This window comes from Pygoscelis adeliae, unplaced genomic scaffold (genome assembly GCF_000699105.1).
Source record: "Pygoscelis adeliae isolate BGI_AS28 unplaced genomic scaffold, ASM69910v1 Scaffold478, whole genome shotgun sequence".
NCBI classification, from domain to species: Eukaryota; Metazoa; Chordata; class Aves; order Sphenisciformes; family Spheniscidae; genus Pygoscelis; species Pygoscelis adeliae.
In genome coordinates, this window is record NW_008825283.1 from 336,477 (window position 1) to 361,691 (window position 25,215).

At 50.1% G+C, this 25,215-nt stretch overlaps 1 protein-coding gene across 1 annotated transcript in view; it reads left to right on the forward strand.

The window, feature by feature from the left end:
- The first annotated feature begins 972 nt into the window (after positions 1–972).
- SHANK3 (SH3 and multiple ankyrin repeat domains 3) overlaps positions 973–25,215 on the forward strand; it is a 112,950-nt gene continuing 88,707 nt past the window's right edge. Inside the window, exons 1-2 of the mRNA XM_009329877.1 lie at positions 973–1,108; positions 14,325–14,449. Coding sequence (XP_009328152.1) covers positions 973–1,108; positions 14,325–14,449 — 261 coding nt within the window. The remainder of the gene's footprint in view (positions 1,109–14,324; positions 14,450–25,215) is intronic.

Genomic DNA, 25,215 nt, shown 5'->3' on the forward strand with positions numbered 1-25,215 from the left:
GGCAGCCCCCATTGCTGGCTGCATGTGCCCGGGTCTGGGGGCCGGCCCGTGCCATTGCGCTCCCTCTCCCTCTCCCGGTTTTGGCTCGGTGTGCAAAGCTCCTTCCCCGTGCTGCCGAGAAGGACCGAGGTCCCTGATTAATTCCACTCTGATGTCAGACATGCGGCTCTGCTGGGAGGGATTTGCAGGGCTGCATTTAAGCTCCTGTTTGCTGAGAGAATCCCTCTCCCGTCTCCCCTCCCCGCGCGCCCCCCGCCCCTCCCAGCGTGCGTAGAGGAGGCTTGTTGGACGGGTCGCTGGCGGCCGGGGTCTGCACAGAGCTGCCCGTCTGTTCCTCTCTGCACCACTGGATTTTCCCCGTTCTTCTTGTCTGGCCACAGCGGAGGGCAGGGAGAGCAGCTTTGTTAAACTAGGACAATGCAATGCATCCCCCCTCTGCTAATGACAGACCATTACTTAGCAACGCAGGGGGGGATTTTAAGAGAAGATGAGAGCGCCGGGATGAGGATATGAACTCTGCTGTTCTCCCTCCCAGGGAACTTACCAAAGAGGCACCTCTCCTTTTGTCAAGCGTCTAATTTTTTTCATACAAGAGGCAACTGGAAAGTCTGAGAGAGCTGCTTCCCTGATGGATGGATGGCTGCCTCCCCCCGCACCTCCTCTGCTCAGGCGCTCCACTCTTCAGTTACATGCTAAGGGCATCATTTAAAGGGAAGCCCAAAGCGGGATCAGTAAGCTCCCTGCATGCGTATGCAGGTGACTGAGAAGGGGACCGGTGGGCAGAAGGGTGATCCAGGCAGCCGGGGCTTTCCTCCACCTACACGTTGAGGGAAAGTAGCTTTCGTCTTTTTGTTCTGACTTTGGGCAAGGGAGGGAGGGAAGCAGATTGCGCCCAACTCCTTGCTGAGATGAAACAGTTGATGAGAAGAGGTCTCCTTGTCACAGGCACAAAGGCCACCTCCGCCTGGCAGCATGGTGCTGAAATCTAACCCTAGCATCATTCTCTTGTGCTCTTTCCTGCCCAGTGACTACATCATTGAGGAGAAGACGGCCGTGCTGCAGAAGAGGGAGCATGAGGGATTCGGGTTTGTGTTGCGAGGGGCCAAAGGTAAGGGCTGCTTCTTTTGCTCGGTCCTGGGGCTGGGAGGGAAAGCTCCTTCTCCTCACTTTGGCTGGTGCTCAGGACCCCACTTCCCTGGCTGCACCAAGCAGCCCGCGAGCCCCTGTGCGTCGGGGTCTCTTAGGGGACTCTTCTCCTTCTCTGACGGTTAGGCAGTGTGAGTGCAGCTTACCTCCGGTTACATGCATTGTACAGAAAATGCCATTCATGGCAAATGTGCATCTCTCGCACGTTCTGGGGTGTTTCTCTGGTACAGATGCTGGTATTCGTAGCTTTGCATTTGTAGGAGTTTTCACTTCTGCCTATTTACTGGATGTATAAAGTGCATGTGCTCTGTTTCAGGTACAGAGGTAAGCCCCGTGGGGCAGGGCCTGTGTCCTCCGTGGCTTTTTTTTTTTTTTTTTTAATGCTTGAAGTATTTCACTGTACTTTGGCTGTGTAGAGTTGGGGATCCTTCTCCTGGGAGCCCTGGCTGTGTTAGGGTTCAGCCCCAGCATGAGGGCAAACCAGTAGATGTCTGTCCTGCAGCTGCCACCATACCTTCAACCCTGTGCTGCCAGACAGCCTCTGCTCGTGCCTGGGGCACGCGTCCCCTGCGCAGCCCTGGAGCACCTGAGCTCGTGCAGCCGGTACCTTAGAGCAGGTTGTTACTGTGGCTACTCTTGCCAGAAACCAATCTTTTTGCTACAAAAAAAGAGAGTCCCTTGGGGACTGGTAATGAAGGTGCTCATATTCACATAGGAAACAGGCTTCAGCCCCCCCTCCCTGTGCTCGGGAGGCAGGTCTGCCTCTGGCTGGAGGGTCCTCTCCCCAGCAGTTCCAGACTGAAGGCTGGGGAGAGGCGAAGGGTCTCAGGAATGCAGCTGCTGAAAGCAGAGGCACAGCAGTGCATGCTTCCATCCCTTCCTTGTATGTCGGGTGCAGGGTGCAGGAGGGAAAGCTTAAACCCGTGGCTGCCAGCTCGTTTGATAGTGCTGTTCCATTCCTGGACCTCAGTGTGGCTGAAGATCATTGTGATTTGGGCTTTAATCTTGGGTGTGATTTTCTGTGGGGATTCTGAATTGTCTTTGTTCTGTCCGTATCGCGAAAGGGCTCTGTGTGCTGGTGGGTGTGTTTGCGTTCCTGTCGGAATATGGTTGCTGTCTCTTCCTTCCTTCTCTCTCCCCTTCCCTATGTATGTGACATATGTGTCTGTCCGTGTGCTGTTCACATCAGTCTGTGTAACGTGAAGTGAAACTTCAGGGCTCAAAATGGCATCCATTTTTTTGCCAGATCAGACTTGCAGCTATTGTGTTAGGAAAAATGGGATAAATTTTGTCCTGTTCCCTTTTTTCTTTCTTTTTTCTTGTTTGCCCTCCTAACATTTGTAGGCTCTGTATTTTCCTTTACCTGCTGAGGCTGAAAGAGAGGACTTGGAGCTGATTAAACAGTGGGCGTGAGGCTGTGTGGGACTTGGGTCTGGCTTACGGATTCACAGCCTGGCATTGCTGCAGGGGGCACTGAGCAGCACGTGGCTGCAGAGGGTCGTGGCTTGGAAGCCCTTGCAGGATGGGCATGGTCTGTCATGCTGCCATCTGGGACAGGGGTGCTGGCGAGTCTGCTGATGCCCCTTGGGGAGCAGCATCCTCTTTGACTGAGAGGTGAGTGTGGTGGCTCTGAGTCACCCCCATATTTCCCAGCCACTCAGCCTGGTGCTTCATGCTGCCATGGGATTTAAGCTGGAAGGAGCGCTGAGACTCTCTGTCTTGGCCCCACCGCTCATGCTTCATTTAGATACTCTGTGTGAAACAATTCAGACCTCGTGGTGTGAACCAGAGAAGGGGTCTGAAAATGGGAGGGACCAGAGCATCAGCAAAGTCCCTGCAGAGGGAGGGAGCTGGTTATTAAGTGAGGCTCAGCTGGATGCTCCTCAAAGGAAACTGCACTTCGTGCTGCAGAGGATGGTGAAAATCTTGCATGGCTTCTACCAGTCTTGCTGGGGTTGATTCCTTCCCAAGCCCAAATTTGCCCGTCCATGTGAGCTGCCCCATCAGCTGCACCCCAGGCAGAGAACGCTGTCCACCACCCCGGAGAGCCAGTCCTTCCCAGCCCATCCCGTCTCCACCTCTGTCCAGTGTTGGGAGGAGGTGATGTCCTAGTCAAACCAACTGAGCGTTTGGATAAAGGTTATTTTATCCTGGTCCCTGCAGGAGAGAGCTGCAGCTTTCGGACATGGGACTTGCCTGCAGCCATTGCCTTGGAGACTCATTTGGAGCAAATGGGAAGGGGCGTAACAGCCCCTTCACTCAGCACTGTGATAGAAAGTGATGAGCAGGTGGATTCACTTCTTCATTTCTTGGCCCAGAGAGGCCATCCCTACCTTTCATATACACAAATGATAGACCTGTACTCAAAATGCTGAAAGATGATATTTCTTGGCTTGTAATATCCTGAACTCAACCAGTCTTCTGTGCCTGGACTAGAGCAACCTCCCTCTTCCTGGCTAACCTGACCGTAGATCGGGCACTATCTATTTAGTAATATGATTCATAAAATATTCATACATACTTCCCTGGGGCCATCCCTGTAAACAGTCGTCATTACAGCTGATACAGTGACTGCACCTCACATGGTCTCAGCAAATCCCTGCTACCAGTTCCCTGGGCAGAGGAATATTGTTCCTGGGCCAGTTAATGCTCATTGGCATCTGGTTATGGTGGGTTCTGTGGAAGTGGTACAGGGACACGCAGTCCCTGACTTGGGAATTTACTCTCTAAGAAAGGAGTAGATAATATGAATAGCAAGGATATTGCCAATAATACAAATGATGTGTTGAAAAAAGAAAAGGAGATGGCTCTAAGTCCTTGCTTCAGGGCGCAAGCTTTGTCTACTTAGTCTGGAGAGAAGCCGCCATTTGGGGCAGGTTATTCAAGAAGTTACCCGAGATGTTTGCTTCCCATGATTTGTGTATCTCCTGAAGCAGCTGATCCTGTACACTGTTGGGGAGATGATGCTGTGCTGATCCACTGTGGGGCTCGCTTTGCTCCTGCTTCTTTCCAAAGTGTTGTCAATTTTTTATTCCACCCACCCACCCCCCAGTTCTCCAGACAAGCGAGCACTTCACTTGCTTTACCACATGCACCAGCCTTGATGCAGAACGCAGACCTGCTTTCCAGGTTTCTGCCCAGCTCGCCACACCTCCCAGCTCTTTCTGCTCCCTGGAGCGAGTGTCCTTGTCACTCTGCCTGCCCCGGCACCATGGCCACCCCACAGCTCCGGGCCCTCCTGGTGTTTTCTGCCCACCACGGTCTCCCTGGGCCCTCCTGCTCTCCTCTGCCTGCCATGGCCTCCCTGCCAGCCCTGGGCCCTCCTGCTCTCCTCTGCCCACCACATCCTTGGGTAGTTAAGATACTTGTATTGGTATTTCTTTGGAATATTGTTTCAGTTTTGTCTAAAGTTAATAAGCAATTTAAGAATATCATCCAGAGATCTGCCACAAGGCTGGATAGTTATGAGCAGCAGGGTGTGTGGGATAAGATGGGCAAGTACCTAGGCCAATGGGCACCCCCAGTGTTTTGGAACTTCACCCCTGAGCAAGTGCAGAATCCTGAAAAGTTAATAGAACATTTGGACAAAGTGTGCTGTCACCCTGGCAACTCCAGAGAGATGCAGATCATTGCAACGTGCTGGGGCCTGGCCCATGCCTACCGAGCCCTGTTCAACACCATTCAGTACCCTCAAAGGGAAGAGAAGAGATGGCTCTAAGTCCTCTGCCCCTCAGTACCCAGCCTGTGTCCAGTGTCAGTCCTTGCATTTGAGCTGGACCGTCAAGGAGCGCTTGTAAAACCAGCAGGTCACAGCTCGTGACCAAAGTGCCAATCCATGGGACTCGCCGATGGGGAGGGTCAGTCTGTACCCCAGCCCCGTTCCTCCCGGCTGGGCTGCAGCAGAGCCCCAGGGGAGCCCAGCCCCGCGGTCGCTCCAGAGCACTCCCCAGGAGCGTCTTGTTATGTTCAGCATTGTGGGAAAATTGGGCACTATGACTGCACAGCTTCCAAGTCCTATGCCTGGAAGCCCATGCAGCCATCGCCAATGCCCATTTGCCTGCTCCTGGCCACGGGGTGAGCTCATGCACGGCAGGCCAGGTTCCTCCTCCAGCGGCGCACGCGCGCTGTTCACCAGGGACTTGGTCCCACAGTTGAGACCGAGTTCTGGCCGCATGGGCTCTGCGGGGTAAAGTGCAGAGAGCTCAGGGCTCAGGTTAGGGACGATCTCTGTGTGGATGTTATCTGCTTGCTTCACAGACTCCCACTTCTTTTTGCTGTGGTTTCTCCCCAAGAAGGTTAAAGTTTGATGTTCATCATCAGATGTTTGTGTTTGCATCTCTCTGTAAAGACCAGCCAGAGCAACTGGTACTGCAGTTACTGAGACAAATCTCCTTGGGTGAATTCAGTGATCCAACCACTCAAGCGCAGAACTTGCCTGGATCTGTAGCAATCAGTGGATCATTTGAGGAAGTTTTAGTTTTGTTTCCTGCCCAGCACTTGGTGTGAAGACCTCAGGCTCAGAAGCCTCTGCAAGCTGAGTTTTGGTGCTGTGAAGTGCCTGGTGTTGGGTCTTGTTGACCTGACGGGGGTCTCTGACAGCCGTAGCTCCTGCCCTGCACAGCCCTGGGGGCACGAGGAGGGCTATGGTGAGTGTAGTACGGTCAAAGCTTGAGGATCTTGCCATTGGTCTGGGGCAGAGGAGGGCTTGTCCTAAAGCCCTGCAGCAAGTTTTGGGATGCAATGCTGGCATCATAAAGTTTCACGGAAATGGAAGAGCTTACTGATGGCTTTCAGAACTTGGCTCTTGTGCAGAGGAGTGCTGTGACACTTTGTGACCCTCAGGATGGGCAGAAATTGGGACTGGAGGTGTTCAGACAGAGCATGTCAAACACCAAGTCTGTCATCTGTGTTGTTAAGGGTGGTGTCTTTATTATGGAGATCTAATGGAAAACTAGAAACAAGGCCCAGTAGAGTCTAGATATGGCAAATGCTACTTATGACACACCTTTTATAGTAGTCTTAGAAATTTAAAAATTCAGGAGCTGATTTTAAGTAACTGCTGTAGTACCCCTTTTCTCTCTGCCCCCAAACACACATACTCCATTAGTGCCTGTTAACTGTTGACCACCCAGCTGCAAGCAGGTACCCATTACTCCATTGCTCTCTTTGGGTGTCAGAACAGTGGTATGCAGCTTCCTGCCCTAGCCTTAAACTGAGACATGCCTTCAGGATTTTAGGTGAGAAGTACCAAGGCAGCTGCGGTATTATTTTATTTTTCACTCTGTAAATGTGTTTCCAATGAAGTAACTGGGGTCTTAACAATTTGCTCTGCTTGAATTAACTTGTCATATTTTTCACTGCTAAGCTTGGCTAGTAATAAAAGTAACTTGTCCAAGAAAAGCAGTATTTGCAAGGAATAGAATATTTTCAGTTGGAAGGGACCTACAGCGATCATCTAGTCCATCTGCCTGACCACTTCAGGGCCAAAAGTTAAAGCATGTTATTAAGGGCATTGTCCAAATGCCTCTTAAACACTGACAGCCTTGGGGCACTGACCACCTCTCTAGGAAGCCTGTTCCAGTGTTTGACCACCTTGTCAGTAAAGAAATGCTTCCTTATGTCCAGTCTAAACCTCCCCTGGCGCAGCTCTGAACCACGCCCAGGTGTCCTGCCCCTGGATCCCAGGGAGAAGAGATCAGCACCTCCCTCTCCACGTCCCCTCCTCAGGAAGCCGTAGAGAGCAGTGAGGTCACCCCTCAGCCTCCTTTACTCCAAACAAGACAAACCCAGAGTCCTCAGCCACTCCTCATAGGACATGCCCTCCAGCCCTTCACCGGCTTTGTTGCCCTCCTCTGGACGCATTCGAGGACCTTCACATCCTTCTTAAATGGTGGGGCCCAGAACTACACACAGTACTCAAGGTGAGGCCGCAAAATACAGCAGGATAATCACCTCTCTTGACTGGCTGGTTATACTGTGTTTGATGCACCCCAGGATGTGGTTTGCCCTCTTGGCTGCCAGGGGTCCCAGGAAGCCTGCATCTTGAAGTGCGATCAACTGTGATGCTGCAAAAGTCAAAATCGGGGCTGGGGTTTACCATATCAGGTCCTGGGGAGCAATTCCTAGCGAAGATGGGCAGCCCAGGGGAAGACACAGCACAGATGGGCAGGGGAAGAGAGAGCTATCAGGTCTGGGCATGCTTCTGACCGTGGCAGGTACCACTGCACCAGCTTTGTGGCATGAGTGTCCCTTTAGGATGCCACTGTGTGCCAGCAGCAGTGCTGTCTTCTCAGCAGCAGCAGCGTGGCTGAGGCAGAGCCGACCCCTCTCGGGGACCCTTCCCTTGGCTTCTGGGGAGCTGTCAGTGCCCCTGTGCCAAAGGGCAGGATTGGGGTGTGCAGGGCCTTTGCCCTCAGACCTGTGGTGTTGAAGGGCTTTTCAAAGCCACCCTGAGGCTTCCTGGTGACCTGGCTCTTCCAGGGCTTCTCCTGCCTGCTGGGCGCAGCTGAAGCTGGCGTCCCTGGTGTGAGACAGCCCGGACAGTGCATTTTTAAGACCAGGAAATGGCCGCGGTGATCAAATTGCACAACCAAAGCTGTAGTGTTAATGTGATAGTTCTTGAGAGGTACGAATTATACTTCCTGAGATTTAAAGTCGTGAGCTTTTGTAATGAACAGTAGACCTCCTTGTTAGGAAATTTTACCTTATTACCAGTGAGAATTTCTGTAATCTAATTCCAAACATTTTGATTTAGTTTTGCCTTTGCCAGTTGGATAAGAGACCCTCCGTAGATTTTATTTCCTTCCTGGGTAGGCATTTACAGATGAATTGTCACTGAATTACATACTTCTGAGCTAAAGCTTTCCCATGGGCTCTGATCTGGAAATGGTATTTTGGAGGGTCTGGTCCAGAGCTGGCTTTTCTGGTGGCTGGTCTGCTGGCTCAGCCTTCGCTTGGGACTCTGTGAGAGGCAGAGGTCAGGATTCCCAGGTTGTGTAAGGGGTATCAGAGTCCTCCTCCTCCATCACCAGGGCTACAACCAGCTCTGAACACTGTGGGTTGTTCTGGTTAGTATTTCTTGTTTCGTTGGTGTTGGGGCTGTAGGCAAATTGCTGGGCTGCTGGTGAGGCTGAGATTAAGCTAACTGAACAGGAGGCAGAGAACGACTGGATGTGACATGAGAGGGTGGACATGACAGGTAGCGGTGAGGGAGCTGACGAAGTCACAGACAGTGCTTTGGTGGAATGGCTGGATTTCATCAGTGTGTGAGGGGGAGTGACGCTAGAAGTTGCCAAACTTCACAGATAACTGACAGGGAATACTGGAGACCTTTGGGGGTAACCTCTCAGTGATGCCAGGTAAGGCCAAGATTACCTAGGTAATGGTGTTGGAAATACCAGATTTGAGTGCGCATGTAGCAGAACTGGGGTGAGTGGGGTAAAAGTAGCTAGAGGCAGATTGTTCATTTGGGAGGAAACCGGGGCAGCAAAAAGGAGTGTCAAGAACCGGGAAAAAGCTTACAAAGGTATGTGAATGATGTGACTGGGGCTGTTTGGCAGGGGTTTCTGCTGGGCAGCTCTGTGCTTGATCACCACAGCCCAGATCAGGGCAATAAACCAAATCTGTTCTGACCATCCCCTGTGTGTCCAACCTGCTCCTTGGTCCCTGGCTGTCTGCAGAGCAGCCCTACAGATGGATCGAGCATCTTGGTGACGGGTTGGTGCCTGCTCCAGGCCTGTCAGCGTTGGCATCTGTCCACAACCTCTGAACAGCCGACTTCTAGGGAAGAGCAGGCAGGGAGTGCTCCTGAGGTTTGCTCTGAGCCACCACTTCACTGTGGCCAGTACTGCCTCCGGGGTGTTTTAAAGGGTGTGCTGTCTGCAGCCAGGGCATGGATGTTTGCATACGGCCATGCTCGGGCAGTGTGTGCAGCAGCGCGTCCCATGCAGGGCTCCGTCTCTCGTGTCCCAGAGGAGCATGGGTTTTCCACATCAGGCTTGTGGGATGGACAGACTGCCGTGGGGACAGAGGGGTGGCAGTCAGGGCTTCTCCCATAGCAGTGGGTTTTCCATTCACCCCTTGCCTTTGCCAGAGCAGTATTCTCCAGAGGTCCTTCTGCCCCTTTCAGCAGACTCTGGTGGTTTGGAAGGAGATACCCCACCACCAAGGTCTCTTGCACCTGGCGTGGTTTGCAGGTGCTCCATAGGGTTGCTGTCAATGTACATTTCATTTAGTTCTGTTCTGTTCTGAGAAAACGATGTGCCCAGTACCCATCAGCTTAACAAGTAAGGCAGGGTCGGGCTGATTTTACAACTTTTCTGGCACTTACCCAGGAAGTTTTAATTGCTGTGTACTGCAGGAGAACTTTCTCCCTCTGCAGGTCCTTTGCAGTAAAGTATAGAGCAGTTTCTGTACTGACCAAGTATAAGCACAGCACTGATTTGAGTGAATAATAACTAAAAGCAGCTGTAAGGGAAAGGTCTGAAACAAGGAAGCACAGTTGCAGACTCCAGTAAACAGGTTTCCCCTGTATTGCCTGAATCTCCAAGTTAATTGAGGCAGATGGGAAATCCAGTGCTGGATTGCACCTGCACCTGGAGGTCACAACTCCTCCATCCACTGCCTGATGTGGCCGCTGGAGACACCTGGAGCAGTTAGCCCCGCAGACCTCATTCCCTGCATGGAAAAGGGGTGGTTTAGTTTATGTTTACTTGTCCATTACTAGAGCTTCTTTCTTGTTCCCCGCGACCGAGTGCTGGGACTTCAGGCAGTAGCAGGGGAGAGCTGGTTGCTTCCTCTGTCTATGTTTTTCCCCTCCTTTATTAAATTATGCTTCTAGTATTTGTTTCATAAGGATACAGTTCTTATTTCAGGATGCATTTTCTTGTTTGCTGAATCGTTAAGGCACTAGTGACACTTTACAAATCATGTATCACAGCATGCAGTTACTGTAGATATATGGCTTCTAGCCCACGGAAAACGGTGTGCCTGGAGTCCTCATGTAATAAGGATCAATAACTCAGGTGACAAAATCGACTATAAGGCTGGGTTTTCTAGGTTAATTTTATCTGTATTTCCTATCAGTTTATATCTTTGATTACCAATAAGAAAAACGCATCCTTGAACTATCCTTGAGATAGTTCTCTTCTCTGAGTTATAATTTAGGATTTCTCCCCCGTCCGCAGGCTGTTGTCAGCCCCGTGGTGGGGAAACATGGGGCAGCGCTTCTGAATTGTGCAACTGTGGGATCGCAGTGGGGGTAGGCCTGATGGGATGGGTGTACCTGGACCCACTGTGATACGTGGTTTGCTCACCTCAGGCTCCTTCTCCTGGCTAGGAGACAAATTAAATTGTCATCTGTCCAACTCTATCATCCCCAGGGATCAGGACTTCCACTTAACCTTAATTATGATGTATGTATGGTAAGAGGGCAGTTCTGGTATGTCATGCTGATGCTCCTGTTTTGTGAAGTACGGTGCTGATATTCCACAGAGACCTTAGTCTCATTATCATTATATAAATAATTTACCTGACATTCGGAGAGCCTGAGTCTCCCCTTTTCTCGTTTTCAGAGGTTCAGGCAAAACACAAGGTCTTTGTCACCTTAAACCTGATATCATTCTGGGCCTGCGCCTAGCATAAGCTAATGGGCACCTAGTTTTGCAGCTACAGTCTGCAGCAAGGTCATGTTTGTGGTTCTTTGAACTTCAGACTGTCGAAAGAACTTGCTGGTCAACACTGATCCGAAGAGTTGAATTTAACACTGGGGAAGTCCTGAAGGATTTGGAGAAATCAAATGTTACATTGGCATTTCTAAAAATAGGTAGGATGACTTGTCAACTGTTTGCCACTTAGCTGGCTTCCATCAAAGGAAGAAGTCATGGAAACCTGTTGATAAGAAACATCTAAGCATAATCAGATCATTCAGCATATTTACATCTTGTCAGGCAAACTTTGTCTTGGTCTGGTGCTAGCCAATGGCTGAGTTAGCAGAAAAAATCTTGCATAAAAATTGTAAATAAAATAATAAAGAAGTAGTATGGTAAATGATGGAAATATTTTTATCTGTATAAAATCAGTGTCTATACATTTTACACAAATGAAAGAGAATGTAGGTCACATTTACTGGAGTGACCTGACATCAAAGGAGATGTATGCACAAGATCATCTACTGACTGTTATTAAATCTACTGCTTCATTAGGGTTTTGACATAGCTCTTAAAAAATACATTGTTTTGATAATAGACTTAGAGTGATGGATAACTTATCTAGGCCTGTTGATACAATACATCTTTATCTATATTGCTAACAAAAATAAACCATGCTTTCTGCATACATCAGCTGAGGTGAGAGGTGGACCTACAGGGACCTTTGTTGAAGGCTCTGGCCCTTGTCATGCATGATATCAGACTAGATAATCGTGGTTTTTTCTGACTTGCTTGTTGCATATCTCTAAGGCAATCATCAGCCACTAAAGAAGACATTTGGTGTTTGATTTCTTAGAAAGTCAGCCTGGATCCTTCAGTGCATCCTGCTCAGAGCTGTCCCTACACTAGCAAAGAGTGTCCTTTTACCACTGGCTCTTCTGAATGAAGATGAGACAGTGAATCCTGCATGGACTAAAGATTCATGTGAGAAAAGACACCTCCGTCAGTCCACTGAAAAGCTCTGAGCGAGAGCCTTCAATTCACCTGGCACCAAAAGTGCCTGCCTGGCCAGGTTTGGGGAGCATGTCTCCGTTTTGAATTCCTAGGCTCTGCATATGTTTGAGCCAGCTGTTTCATGCAACTGTGGCCTCGCTGTTGCATTTCTTACCAACCAGCTTTAGCTTCTCTCCTACACATGTGAGAATTACTCTGCTCGAGGGGAGGACAGTACGAGCCATCACAGCCAAGCTCTGAGTCTCTTGTGCTGGCCTTGGTGCTGGTTTGCAAGCCCTTCTTCATGCTCCTGTGTTAACTACCCTTCAGAGAAAGTAATGCAAAGTGATTCATTGCAACATCAAATATGCCATCCGCCAGGAATCTGTGTGCACCCGTCAAGACCACTAGACCTAAACTTAGTACTTGTATAGAGCAGTGGACTGAGATAATCTGCATTAACACCATCGGTGCCAGAAGCTGTGCATCACACTTTTAAACTGACCCTGTGCGAGTGGCGGTGCCATGCTGTTGGCCAGCCACTGGTCAGCAGCCAAAATGTGGATGTTTCAGGCACTAATAGCTTTTGGTGCATGACATATGCTGCGTCATTAGGCAAAACAATGGCTTGTTAGCCCCATCTCCTCCTGGTGATTTAATTGTGTTCAAGAGCTACTCAGCAGAATGACTGCTGTACTGCTGTTGCAGGAGAGGAATTCTGCCTTACAACTGCAATCTGTTATTTGACAACTAGCCTTGAGCAAAGTGGCTGTCCCAGGTAGGGGAGGAATAAAACCCACTCGCTAACCCTCCAATGTGTATCACATTTTCAGGGGAGTGCAGATCTGTCAGAGCGTGTCTGGGGTTTTCAGCCCCTTATTCCTAACGTGTCAATAATTTTCTTTGTCCATGACAGGTGATGTGGAACACCATCTCCTGTTTCTGCAGGCAGGGAAAACAGAGTAGTTGGCACAGGTGGTTTCAGGATTGCACCTTCACCCCCCCACTTGCTGAGTACTCCTGTATCTGGTAGCCCATCTTCAGCTTCATCTTTGAGGCTGCTACTGGCTGAGAACAGCTCCAAAACCAGTGCAGCGCAGTTCACTGGAGGTGGCACCATCCCCTCTCTAGTCCTGGGACTACCACTAAGTGGAGGTAGGGCTGGAATGACCCTATAGATACTGCTCCCTGGAAGGCTGCGTGAACAAGTGGCCAGGTGTCATAGTGCCGAGAAGCAGTGCTTTTCTTGGAAAGGTAACTTCTCTCTTTCCTCATCTGTGGCACAGGCTATTAGGAACGGCCGTCTGTGTGGTAACACGTGAAAGCCAGTAATGAGATTGCATGCCATTAGAAAAGGCATGTCTCAAGCTTCTCCTGGATCCAGTTCAGGTATTCCCAGTCATATAAGACCTAATGAAGAAGTCCTCACTGATCCAATGCTATGGTCTTGTGTAGCAAGACAGGAATCCCCTCTGTTCGCAGGTCTGTTTGCAATACACAAAGGGGAAAATAAAAATCTTCTTGGAGAATCATGACCAGTCCCTGAAACAGCCACAGTTGATATACTCTGTGCTGGGTACAGCAACCCATCTGGGTACCACTGGTAGTTTCAGGTGATCAGAGTCTGGCCAGATGTGTAAAGAGTAGCTGTGGCCTTTCTGCTTCATTTCTTTAATGGATGTGGTGTTTCTGAACACCTGCAACAGTGTCTTGATAAAAAGACAAAGGAAGCTTGTTCCTTTGTCACGTCACACAAGGTAGCACAGACCACACAAGCTCCTCTCTGCTGTAAGTTGGGCATCCCCCGTGCAAAATTCCTTCAGCCTGGATGGGCAGTGAAGCAAGATGGGCTGGAGCTGGATAATGTAAGTGCTCTGCCTGAGTCCATCTGAGAAAGTCTCTTCTCTGGATATGGTGTTCTTTTGGGTGCAGGAGCAGGTTTTCCAACCAGGAATGCAGTTAAAACCTCACTGATGAAGAATGGAGTTAATTTGACTAATGTAGATGTCCATCAGCAAGTGGCCCTCTGCTCCTGAGCTAATAGTCTCCTGTAGGACCAGTATGAAGAGGCAGCACTCTGGGGCACTGAAAGCAGGTGTCTGCAATAGCACAGGTGGATGGGGCACATGTTTTCTTTCTCTGCTGACTATGAAGGAGGCCTGGAAGCTGCTAACTCAGACATAGACATACAAGGAGGGAGTTCCACCCCTCCTGGCATCGTTCATAGATGTTGTTCTCATTTCGTCTGTGGTACTGGAAGATGGATTGAGGCTTTAGGGACCTTGTGGGAAGATATGTGATTCTGGGAGTCACACATGTCCGGGAGGCTCTGGGGCCATCTTGGGGTCTAAGCTGATGAACACTGTAGACATGTAGCATCAGCTCTGGTTCCTGCATTGAAGTCAAGCTGAGCCTTGCATACGTGTTCCTTCTGAACCGATATATAGAGATTTTCCTAGGATCCTGGACATTCTTGTCCACCTTCTGCTTGCTTTTTGCCACACTGTCTCAATCTGTCTCTCTCTTTGTGTTTTGTAGCTGAAACCCCAATTGAGGAGTTCACCCCAACCCCAGCCTTCCCAGCGCTCCAGTACCTGGAATCAGTGGATGTGGAAGGTGTCGCTTGGAGAGCAGGGCTTCGCACGGGAGACTTTCTGATTGAGGTGAGCCCGGACACGGCAAGGAGAGGGACCGATGGCTGCCAGCAGCATCTTCCTCTGCAGGACAAGGGCCTACATCTTGCATAAAATTATTTTCCTTTATAAGGTGTTTTGAGAGCTGCATAATAATTGTTACTGAAATGCGTGCTGCCTGGATGTCTTGATGAAAAAATGTACTTCAGGTACAATAATTCAAGCAGATACATGTTCTCTGCGCTAGAAGATGAGCTGACAGGTTCCCTTCTGCTAACTGAAATTACGAGGAGAATGGAGGTTGGAGAAGAGACTCATTAGATGCCCTCCCTGGAGGCCAGTCAGGATTGTTTTGTACTGATATTTATCACAGCTTTGCCCAATGTGGTACAAGTATTGGGGTCTATAGAGAAGAATTAGACTGACCAGGTACGTAGGGCTCTGCTCTTCTATCTCCCCCTTGGCCATTTCCTTTTCTCAAGAAGGCGATGTTGGAGGCAGTGTACCGCCTTCACTCTGCTCCGAGGCCACAGCCGACTGGATTTTCCTGATTACGTTTAAAACAAAGGAAAGCAAAGATTAGAGTCACTGGCAACTTCACATTAAACAAGTGGCTCGAGGGCTCAGCAGCAAGGCACAGCGAGGTGAAATAGAGGTACAGTCTCCCCAGGGCACAGGCAGGAGACTTAGGAGAAAACCGGGGTGGGGCTCTCAAGGTGGCTGGCAGGTCTCCAGCAGTGACAGCACTTGCTTGCTCCCACAGCTTGGCATTATTATTTTTTTGTTATTGTTTCTATTAGTGTATGCCCAGAACCTCAGCAACAGGTCAGGAAAACATCGTGGTAGGTGCTGTGTGGTGCACGGCATCTGCGCAGTACGGGTGGTGATGGCTGTGTCCCAGCAGATGGACAATGGGGGTGCTCCCGTGCTGGTGCTCGCCGCCTCTGGACAGTGCAATGACACTGCAAGGAGCAGTCTCGGCACATCGGCTGCTTCATCTTGCAGTGAATGCAGCAGAGGATAGTTATAAGGAGTGATTTAAAAGAGAGTGATAACATTAATTTGTTAATATTTATAGGGACTCTCCTCGCTATAGGAGGAAAGTGTAGGAGACATTACTGTGGTACTTGGAAGTGAAAATTATGTTCAGAATCCATGCCAAATGGGTATGGTATGAATAGGCCAAGTCGGCATTTCTTAAAGCCAGGGAAAAGGCTGTTACAATAAGGCAGCTGAGAAATGATTAAAGTGTTTGTGAATCACTCAGTCAAGATGCCTTAATTGTACAGGGATCCCAGAGAGTTTGTTTCAAACAGAGACATATACACTGTCAGTGCAGGAAGGGATGTGAGATGAATCCTGCCCCTTCCAAGGGAGCAACGGTGGCAGAAGAGGTGGAGTGAGGCCAAATTGACACCGAGCCTGTGAAACAACCATGCATTAGATGGGATGGTTTCAGCTGGAATAGAGTTAATTTTCTTCCCTTTTTCAAAAACTTCTCCTGGGGAACTTTGTGTGAAGGTTTGAGGTAGGTGGCATGGTCAGGCTTCGCTGCGAGTCTCCTCACAGCAAGTGCCGAGCAGCACATACCAGGCAGGTAGTCTGTACAGTCAGAGGAAAGGCTGGCATCCCATGGGATTTTGCTTTCTCACATCTTCCCATGCAAAAATCATAAGGCTTTAAACCCAGTAATGCAGTATATGAAATGTACATTGGTCCAATGTGGTGGTGGTGGTGGTGTGGTGTAGGTTGTGGTTGTGCGTGGTGTAAGGCAAGCAGAGCTGCACGCGTCTGGCAGGTGGACGTATGAAGTTGTACTGGTTGTGAAAGTGCTCCTGGGACTGGGGAGGTGGGTGATGAGGCTTTGCTCAGCTCAGCTGCTGCGATGTGCTCTGCGGTCTGAAGCTTACACTGAAAAATGCTCTTTTCCAGGGGTGGTCATCACTGCTGTCCTGGGCAGTTGGTCGATGCACCCTGGAGCTCCTATCAGTGCTCTGTGGGATCTTTCTAGAAATACTTTTCTGGAGCAAGTACCTCAGACAGTGATGGCCTTGACGTTGAATGCATAGTTGATGGAAAGCCTGTGCCCAAAGCAGGGACCATCTGTGATGTGTCTGTGATGAGGTGCTGCATATGCGGTGCCCTTTGTCCAAAACGGGGAGTCCCATGGGTTGTGCCGTGCCCACGTGCATGGCGCTGCTGCAGGCCAGGTGGGAGGACCGACAGCCAATGTGCGGGGACGTGGAGCTGCGTGCTGCCAGGAGCACAGGGAATCCCACGGCTGGTGGACCACAGGGAGAAGGGGAGAGGGAAGCCAGGCTTGAGGACCTCTCATCAGAGGTGCGGGTTGGCACTTGGCCTTACTTCCAGTGGGAAGAGCGCACCTCTCCTCTGCTCTCCTTTCTGCTGTTAGTGGGGCGCAGATTTGCTTTCCATACCTGCACCAAACCTTCTGGAGAGCAGCTCCCAGTGGGGCCATTTGCTCTGTCCATCCTGTGCGTGGGGACGGTTCTCACAGCTGGAAAGTCCCCCGAAAGCTGTGAGCAGGAGGGTGCTGGCAAAGGCTGCGTGACCCAAATAGCCTGCTGCCAATGACGTCATCTGCATTGTTGGTGTGTTTTCTGCAGCCTCTAAAGAGTGCCAGTGAAGTACCAATTGTCATAAACCTGACAAAGTCATTATAGAGCTGATACTTTTTCTGATATGTAGTATTAGAAACATTACAAAGCAAGGAAGAATTTCAAATGCATATAAAGTCACGTGGGGTGCAAGGAGGAGGTTAGTGCTGCAGTAGAGCAGCCTCATCCTGGCTGAGACTCACAGTCCTTCTCCCTTCCCTCCCAGTTTGAATGTTCAGCTGCAGAATAAATGTACTTAGCTGGTAACCTGCCCTTAGCGGGTTACCATTTCCTTTGGATCAGCTGGCTGAACTGATGTCCCCTGTGGCTGCAGGATCGTTAAATCTATGGCAAGTGGAGCAATAAGCATGTGTGATTTCCCTGGGAAAGGAGGTGGGTTTAGAATGAGCACAGCCACTTAGCCGCACTGTAAAGCCACATCCCGAGGGCAATATTCAGAAAGGGAGACGTTGTGATACAGCTTGAAGCCTTGTACAGGTCTCTGGGGCCTTCTTCGTCAACCTGTCCAAGTGTATGGATTAGAGATGTGTTAAATTTAGATGGCAGGTGCATGGACATTTTAAGTGTGAGACTTCATTTCCAGCCTTGTAACTTGTAGCCTGAGACCATCTCTTGCTGAAATTAATCTTTAGTCTTTTAGCTTTAAAGCTTTCTTAGTATTGGAGAGCAGTGCTAGACAGCCAGATACATGTAAGGTTTTTTCACATTGGAGTTAGCAAATTCAAATAAAGAAGTGCAGGTGGGAAGTCCTGAGAGGTGTTTGCAGGCAGGGCAGTGTTTGGTGGCAGTGACAGTCTCCACGTGAGAGCTGACCTTGCCCAGCCGTGGGGAACAGCTCCTCTGGTACCACAAATGGCTCTTTCATGCAAGGATCAGGTGGCAGGGACACTGCTTACAGCTCCAAGCAAGCGCTGACCTGCCCTAGTCTTCCTCACACTAATTCAGCAATTAAATCGGCTTCTGAAGCTGGGAGAGGGGTGGCTGGCCATGGATGCTGGAGGCAGTCCAGTGGATGCTCCAGCAGTTCCCGTTCCTCCGCAAGGCTCCCCTTTGGGGTGAGGAGTGAGATGTGTTTCTGTGGGGCGTTGGCATGAGGAGCCAGCAGAGCTGCCCGACAAGTTATACCTGGGAGCCCAACTGATGGTGACTTGAAAGAGGCAGCGAAGACCATCCAGAGAAGGAGGTGGGCAGAGGGGAATCTGCTCCTGAAGTGGGAGCAGAGCTTCAGGAAAATTCAATGTTTAGCATTGAGGCTTTTTGATGGATTAATACCAACCTACAACACCTGTAGTACAGGACCTGACTTAGTTGTACTGTGTTTAAAGTGCGATGTCCTAGCCCTCCGGTCAAGCCTGCTGTGCCACACTGCTTCCCCAGCCTTTTTAGCCTTTCATTTCTCACCAGCACCTTCTCTATGAATGGAGGGCCATGACTGGCCTGCACCAACGCGACAGGCTGAAGTCGGCAAGTGAGGGTGTGTTGATTCTGGCTTTGTCAGTGAGATCCATGGGATGGCTGTATGGAGTTCAGGATACTCATTTGACGACAACTGGTGTCCTCACCTGATACTTTCTTCAGCAAGACTGGTCTCTGTTCACATTTAACTAGGAAACCTCTGCTTAATTTTGTGAAGGTGGAAAACTTCACCAGAACCGTCCAGGAGGAGCAGACAATCTTGAAGAAGGAAAGTGAGAGCTTCCTGGTAACTGTTGGGAGCTTTACATCTGGTCACCCAATAGATGCAAGGCTGCTGCAGCTCCACATTCCCCAGTTCAGTCAGTAGCCAGGCTGAGCATGCGTTCCCGATGGAGACACAGACACACATATGCACAATATACACGTAAGCACACAGCCCGGCACACGGATCAGAAAACACACAGCATCACACAAACACAGACAGCACAAATGGCCTGACCCTGTTCCTCCCCGACTGATCAGAATGAAAGCCTGTCAGAAGAGAATATATACATCTATGCATATGTGTATACAATACGGATCCCTCTAGTAGCTGGCCTTGGACCTCCAGTCTGCCCAGTAGCTGGCCCCTAGCTCCCCCAGTCTCCCCAGTTGCTGGCACCTGAGCCTGTGAACCCCTGAGACCCACTTGCTGGTACTCGTATCTCTTGACACACATGCACACACATGTGCACTGGATTCCTCAGACCTTAGACACTTGGTCTATCCAGCAGTTGGTCTCCAGTCCCCTGGTCTCCCCAGCTGCCTAATGCACAGGCACACACAAACACAAACCAGTCTCCCTGGCAGACGCTCCAGACACAGGGCCTTACCAGTAGCTGACTCAAACCCACTGGTCAATCTCGTCCCTCCAGTAGCAAATTCCCAGACCTCCAGTCTCTCCAGTATCTGCTCCAGGTCAATGGCCTCTCTGATCCCTGGTTCCAAGCCTCTTACCCTACTCACTGGCCAATCCATCTTGACGATTCCTAGCAAATTAAATGCACCTACATGTGCATCGGCATACAATATGCATGCAGTCCGGTCTCTGGAGTTCCTGGCACCCCAGCACCTATGGGCCCTACCACCCACAGCCCCTTCCCCAGTTGCTGGCAGCTACACCTTCATGCACACACACATGCACACACAGAGGTACACAATATGGAGCACACCCTCACCCAGAAAAATGGTTAGAAGTAGTGCAGTGACAAGATGCGGCAGACTCTGGTGCCCAGACGCAGGGCATGGCCAGACAAGCACACTGACCAGCAACCTGGTACTCTCAACTGGCCTCTTCCACACCTTCTCTAGGGTGTTGTCTACCTAGACTTTAGTAAAGCCTTTGACGCTGTTTCCCACAGGATTCTCCTGGAGAAACTGGCTGCTCATGGCTTGGACGGGCGTACTCTTTGCTGGATAAAAAACTGGCTGGACGGCCGGGCCCAGAGAGTTGTGGTGAATGGAGTTCAATCCAGTTGGCGGCCGGTCACGAGCCGTGTTCCCCAGGGCTCAGTATTGGGGCCGGTCTTGTTCAATATCTTTATCAATGATCTGGACGAGGGGATTGAGTGCACCCTCAGTCAGTTTGCAGACGACACCAAGTTGGGCGGCAGTGTTGATCTGCTTGAGGGTAGGAAGGCTCTGCAGAGGGACCTGGACAGGCTGGATCGATGGCCCGATGCCAACTGTATGAGGTTCAACAAGGCCAAGGGCCAGGTCCTGCACTTTGGCCCCAACAACCCCATGCAGCGCTACAGGCTGGGGGAAGAGTGGCTGGAAAGGTGCCTGGCGGAAAAGGACCTGGGGGTGCTGGTCGACAGGCGGCTGAACATGAGCCGACAGTGTGCCCAGGCGGCCCAGAAGGCCAACGGCATCCTGGCCTGTATCAGAAATAGTGTGGCCAGCAGGAGCAGGGAAGTGATCGTGCCCCTGTACTCGGCCCTGGTTGAGGCCGCACCTCGAATACTGTGTTCAGTTTTGGGCCCCTCACTACAAGAAGGACGTTGAGGTGCTGGAACGTGTCCAGAGAAGGGCAATGAGGCTGGTGAGGGGTCTGGAGAACAAGTCTGATGAGGAGCGGCTGAGGGAGCTGGGGGTGTTTAGCCTGGAGAAAAGGAGGCTGAGGGGAGACCTCATTGCTCTCTACAACTACCTGAAAGGAGGTTGTAGCGAGGTGGGGGTTGGTCTCTTCTCCCAAGTAACTGGCGATAGGACGAGAGGAAATGGTCTCAAGTTGCGCCAGGGGAGGTTTAGATTGGACGTGAGGAAAAATTTCTTTACTGAAAGAGTGGTTAAAGATTGGACCAGGCTGCCCAGGGAAGTGGTTGAGTCACCATCCCTGGAGGTATTTAAAAGACGTGTAGATGTGGTGCTTAGGGACATGGTTTAGTGGTGGACTTGGCAGTGCTAGGTTGATGGTTGGACTTGATGATCTTAAAGGTCTTTTCCAACCTAAATTATTCTGTGATTCTCCCTTTGTTCTCCTATGCTTGTTCTTGCCTGATCCATCATCTCTCCCTTTTCCTGCCTTTGGTCCTTTCACTGATCATCTCGGTAGGTCTGGCACAATCCCAGAATGCTCTTCCTGGCATCCCATAATGAGTCCCGTACGCCCACAGGCAGTGGTTCCCCCTCAGTCCACAGGGTGACCTGGAGAGAGCCTCTCCCATCGACTCATCCCATGGGTCTTAAGCGCAGACCGGGCACTGAGCCTTCCCCTGTGATGGCCCTGGGCGTAGCTGAGCCGGGGTGCTCCCCTGGCACTGATCAGGTCATTGGGGTTCCTCCAGCTGTCATTGTTCCTCTGCTCTGTTATGACTGTGGTGATTAGCCTTTGATCACGTAATCCAACAGTAACAACCCATCATCCCATCTGCAGCCCGTACATAGCGATGTACGCTGCCTGCTCACCCCTTTCCGGTGGAATTTATCTCCTGCTGATCCCAGTTTTAACAGTCGCGTCTGCTGCAAGGCTGCCCAGCTGCCTTACGCTTCTCCACCCCGGATTGTATTCTGCCTCTGAACTGTGGCAGAGGGAGCCTGGAGCTGTGGAGAGACGTAACCTCAATCCTGCAATGCCACCTATCAACAGAAATTCAAGCATCAGAAGCAGCATGTTTAAAATTTTGCCCTCACAGCTTATGCCGAGGCCCTTACACCAGCCGAGTCCCCAGTCTTCCAAGTATTTGCAGCTCTAAAGTACCATAATAGACTGGAATATCTGGCCCTTGCTCTCCTTCCGTAGAGAGATACTGTGTCTTTTTTCCTCACCTTCTGGGCTTTTTGCTTTTTCTCCTCTTTGTCATGCTTCAAATCCTCTCCCTTGGGAGCTCTAGACACTTAAGCCTTCTCTTTGTATTGGAGTGAACAGGTTCATTTTTTAATCCCAGCAAACCGTGTTTACGGTTGGACTCAATGATCTTAAAGATCTTTTCCAGCCTAAATGATTCTATGATTCTGTGTGGAGTGGTCACTAGTGCTAAATCTCCTGCTTTTTGTGTTGACTCAGCCCCTGCTTGCTGAAATGTATTTTGGGTGGGAATCTGATCCAAATTTTATCACTACTTAAGATTTTACACACTCTCTAGATTGTACGCTTGTAGGGGAACTGTCAGATGCCTGGACCTGATTGTCCTGGCCCGTTTAGTGCCGTGCTCACAGGGAGGAAATTCTGCCTTGAGGAGAATAAAGCCTGCAAGACGGGGGATGCACAGATCGTTTTGCGTATCACACAAGCAGGGCGGAGAGATGCATCATGCACTGCCTTCCTTTGTGTGCTTGTCTCCATTAGGAGCCTGGACAGAGGCTTCCTGCCTAACTGCTGTGCCTCAGGCTGGCTGAAGGCAGAAAATGGGCAGAACATTGGCAGCCCCTCCAGTCTGCCAGGGCATCCAGCCAAGTCACTTGCATTTGTCTTGCAATCCTTCAGCGTTTTCCCATGAACTGCTGCTCACTCTTGGTCTTAGTTTTTCATCTGGGGACAAACTTTTTAGCAGGGCCTGTTGCAACAGGACAGGGGGTAATGGTTTTAAACTAAAAGAGGGCAGATTTAGACTAGATATAAGGGAGAAATTTTTTACGCTGAGGGTGGTGAAGCACTGGCCCAGGTTGCCCAGAGAGGTGGTGGATGCCCCATCCCTGGAAGCATTCCAGGTCAGGTTGGACGGGGCTCTGAGCAACCTGATCTAGTTGAAGATGTCCCTGCCCATGGCAGGGGGGTTGGACTAGATGACCTTTAGAGGTCCCTTCCACCCAAACTATTCTATGATTCACTTCATAACCCCTTCGTTTACTTCATAAGCCCTGTCTCTCCATTTCCTTTCCTTGACCCCTCCATGGCTACTCTGTCAGGCTCAAACTGCACATCTGGTTGGGCTTTCAGATGGGCATGCTCACTGCTTCGTTCATTTACGTAGCAAAAGCCCAGAGACCTCCAAAATGTGCATCTGCCCAGGTTTCAAGAAAAACAGTCCAGGTGAAACTCCAGCGGTCAACATCTTTGTTATCTGCTGATCCAGCCACCAAAGGATCCTATTTTTCAGATTCTTATGCTAAAACAAATACATGAACCAAGCTAAGTTATTTTGTATCATCAGGTCGTCTAAAGAAAGATTATCAGTTCATCACCAATAAGAAGGCCACCCTTTCTTCCTAGTGACTAACCTTCCCCGTCTGTGATGAGTGTGATTCAGATCAGCCGCAGGCAGACCAGCCTGTTGTGTTGGTTGACATGGACTGCGCCGGGAAGGAGAAGGGACAAAAAATTCCCAGGGCTTCTGCTTGCTTAGGGCAGATGGATCAGAGGCATCAACCTCTGCCCTTGATCTTCCAGCGCTGAGATCACCACCCCTCACCCTCTCTCCCACAGTATTTCTATGTATAGAAATAGCTAGATAAGGAACCTCAGTGTTTACTGGGCATCTCTTTTAGCCGCACTTCCATCATATGCGTTCCAAGTAGAGTGATTGGAGGACAGCTCTAACACGAAGCCAAGTGGCTGTTTTTCTCTGGTTGGTTTGGCTAACACCAGCTTGTCAGTGTTTTTGTTCACATTTCAGCATCCAGGTGCCAGCTATCCTCAGTTGCCGACTGAGGTTAAACAACAACAATGGGGCACTCTAATTTCCTAAATACCACTGTGGTCCTACAACCCACAGGGCTGCTGCGACAACACAGACATAGATGATCTCAGTTCATGGCCTTTGGTAGAGATCTATGGTGGGATTCATCTCACCTCACTTCAGGCTTCAGTTACCACGGTGCCTGCACCTGCGTGCCTTGTCTAGTCTGCCAGTTCTGCCTGTGGAGACCAAATAAATGGGGAGATGGAATTCAGGGAGTAATTAATTCATCTGACCTAGCTGGGAGTCTGCCTTAGGATGTGACAAATCATACTCAGGATCTGGTGGATTCACTGACCAGCCCTCCCCTGACTGGACAGGAATCCCAGGGCAACTTTTTCCAGGGTAGGTGCCCATTTTGTGGACAGCACGTTCTGTCAGATGAATCCCAGCACTGCAGTCTCTTGGCAAAAAAGCACATTATTCTGTAGCACTGTGGATGCGAAATACCAAATATGGACCAGCTCCTTGGAGCATTTGGGTTTTGTTCTCTGTGCTGTCGGGGGTTTCTCTCAGAGGAACTGCTAAAGTCTGAGTGCTGTCGACACTATGGATATATCTGGATGTGCAATTGCCACTGGTACTTCTCAGGTTTAGGAGTGGCAAAGCCTTGACAATAAACCGGCGATGCCTCTCCAACATGAAGTCAGAGAATTTTGTGGCATCCATATGCTCTGAGGTGCTGACCTCTCTGGAGACTTAGAAGTAACACTGAGGCTGTTGTGAGTTTGTCCTGTTTGGTGTCCTCCAGCAGCAGACATGGAAGAAGGAAGCCCTTCCTGGACACAATGCTTTCATTTGGAGTTTCAGTCTTTGAACGTGATTCTGAGCATGGTATTTCCATTGCCTCCAGAAGAGATCTGGTTCATTTCCCCCATCTCCAGGCTGCACTTTCTCATTGCAGTCCATCTGTCTCACAGAAGTCATCTCCAGTTCATGGTGGGCCAAGACCTTCAATAGCACAAGATTTCATCACAGCTCTAAGGCTTTCCTCAAGTTCATCACTGCAGAGGCATCATGTCTAGGTGTGTTGAGCCATATGGAGTAGGCAAGAGTCTTATACCATACCCCAGACCCTGTGCTACACATGTAGGCCTGGGTTTATTTATGTATAGTCCTGAAAGCCATACTGTGGCCGTGTTGCTAGAGATGCCTCCGTCAGCTATACTTTCAATGGTGGCAGGATGTGACCAGTCTCTGCCAAGAATATGCTTTTTTTTTTACTTGCCCTATCACTGCAACTACCTCTCTTTGGCTGCTGAGTGCACTTCTGCAGCATCTCCAGTCTCCCAGATGTTTTTTCTTAGCTGTCTCTGGAAACTGCACAGCTTTTCACTCAGTGGCGTGAATGGCAGATGGTTCTGAAGACTGTTCATTTCCTGTGAGAAATACTCCTTTGTGTGGAGGCCACTCAGTGGCCTTCAGACTACTACCCACTATTGGTTATACAGGCTGGCAGTGATGAGGTTGCAGAGAGAAGTCCAGAAGCGATCAAAAGGGACTTCAGGGCACTGGGGCGACTGGTTGAAGGATCAGGAGCACAGGTAGTGTTTTCCTCGATCCCTACAGCGGCAGGGAAGGA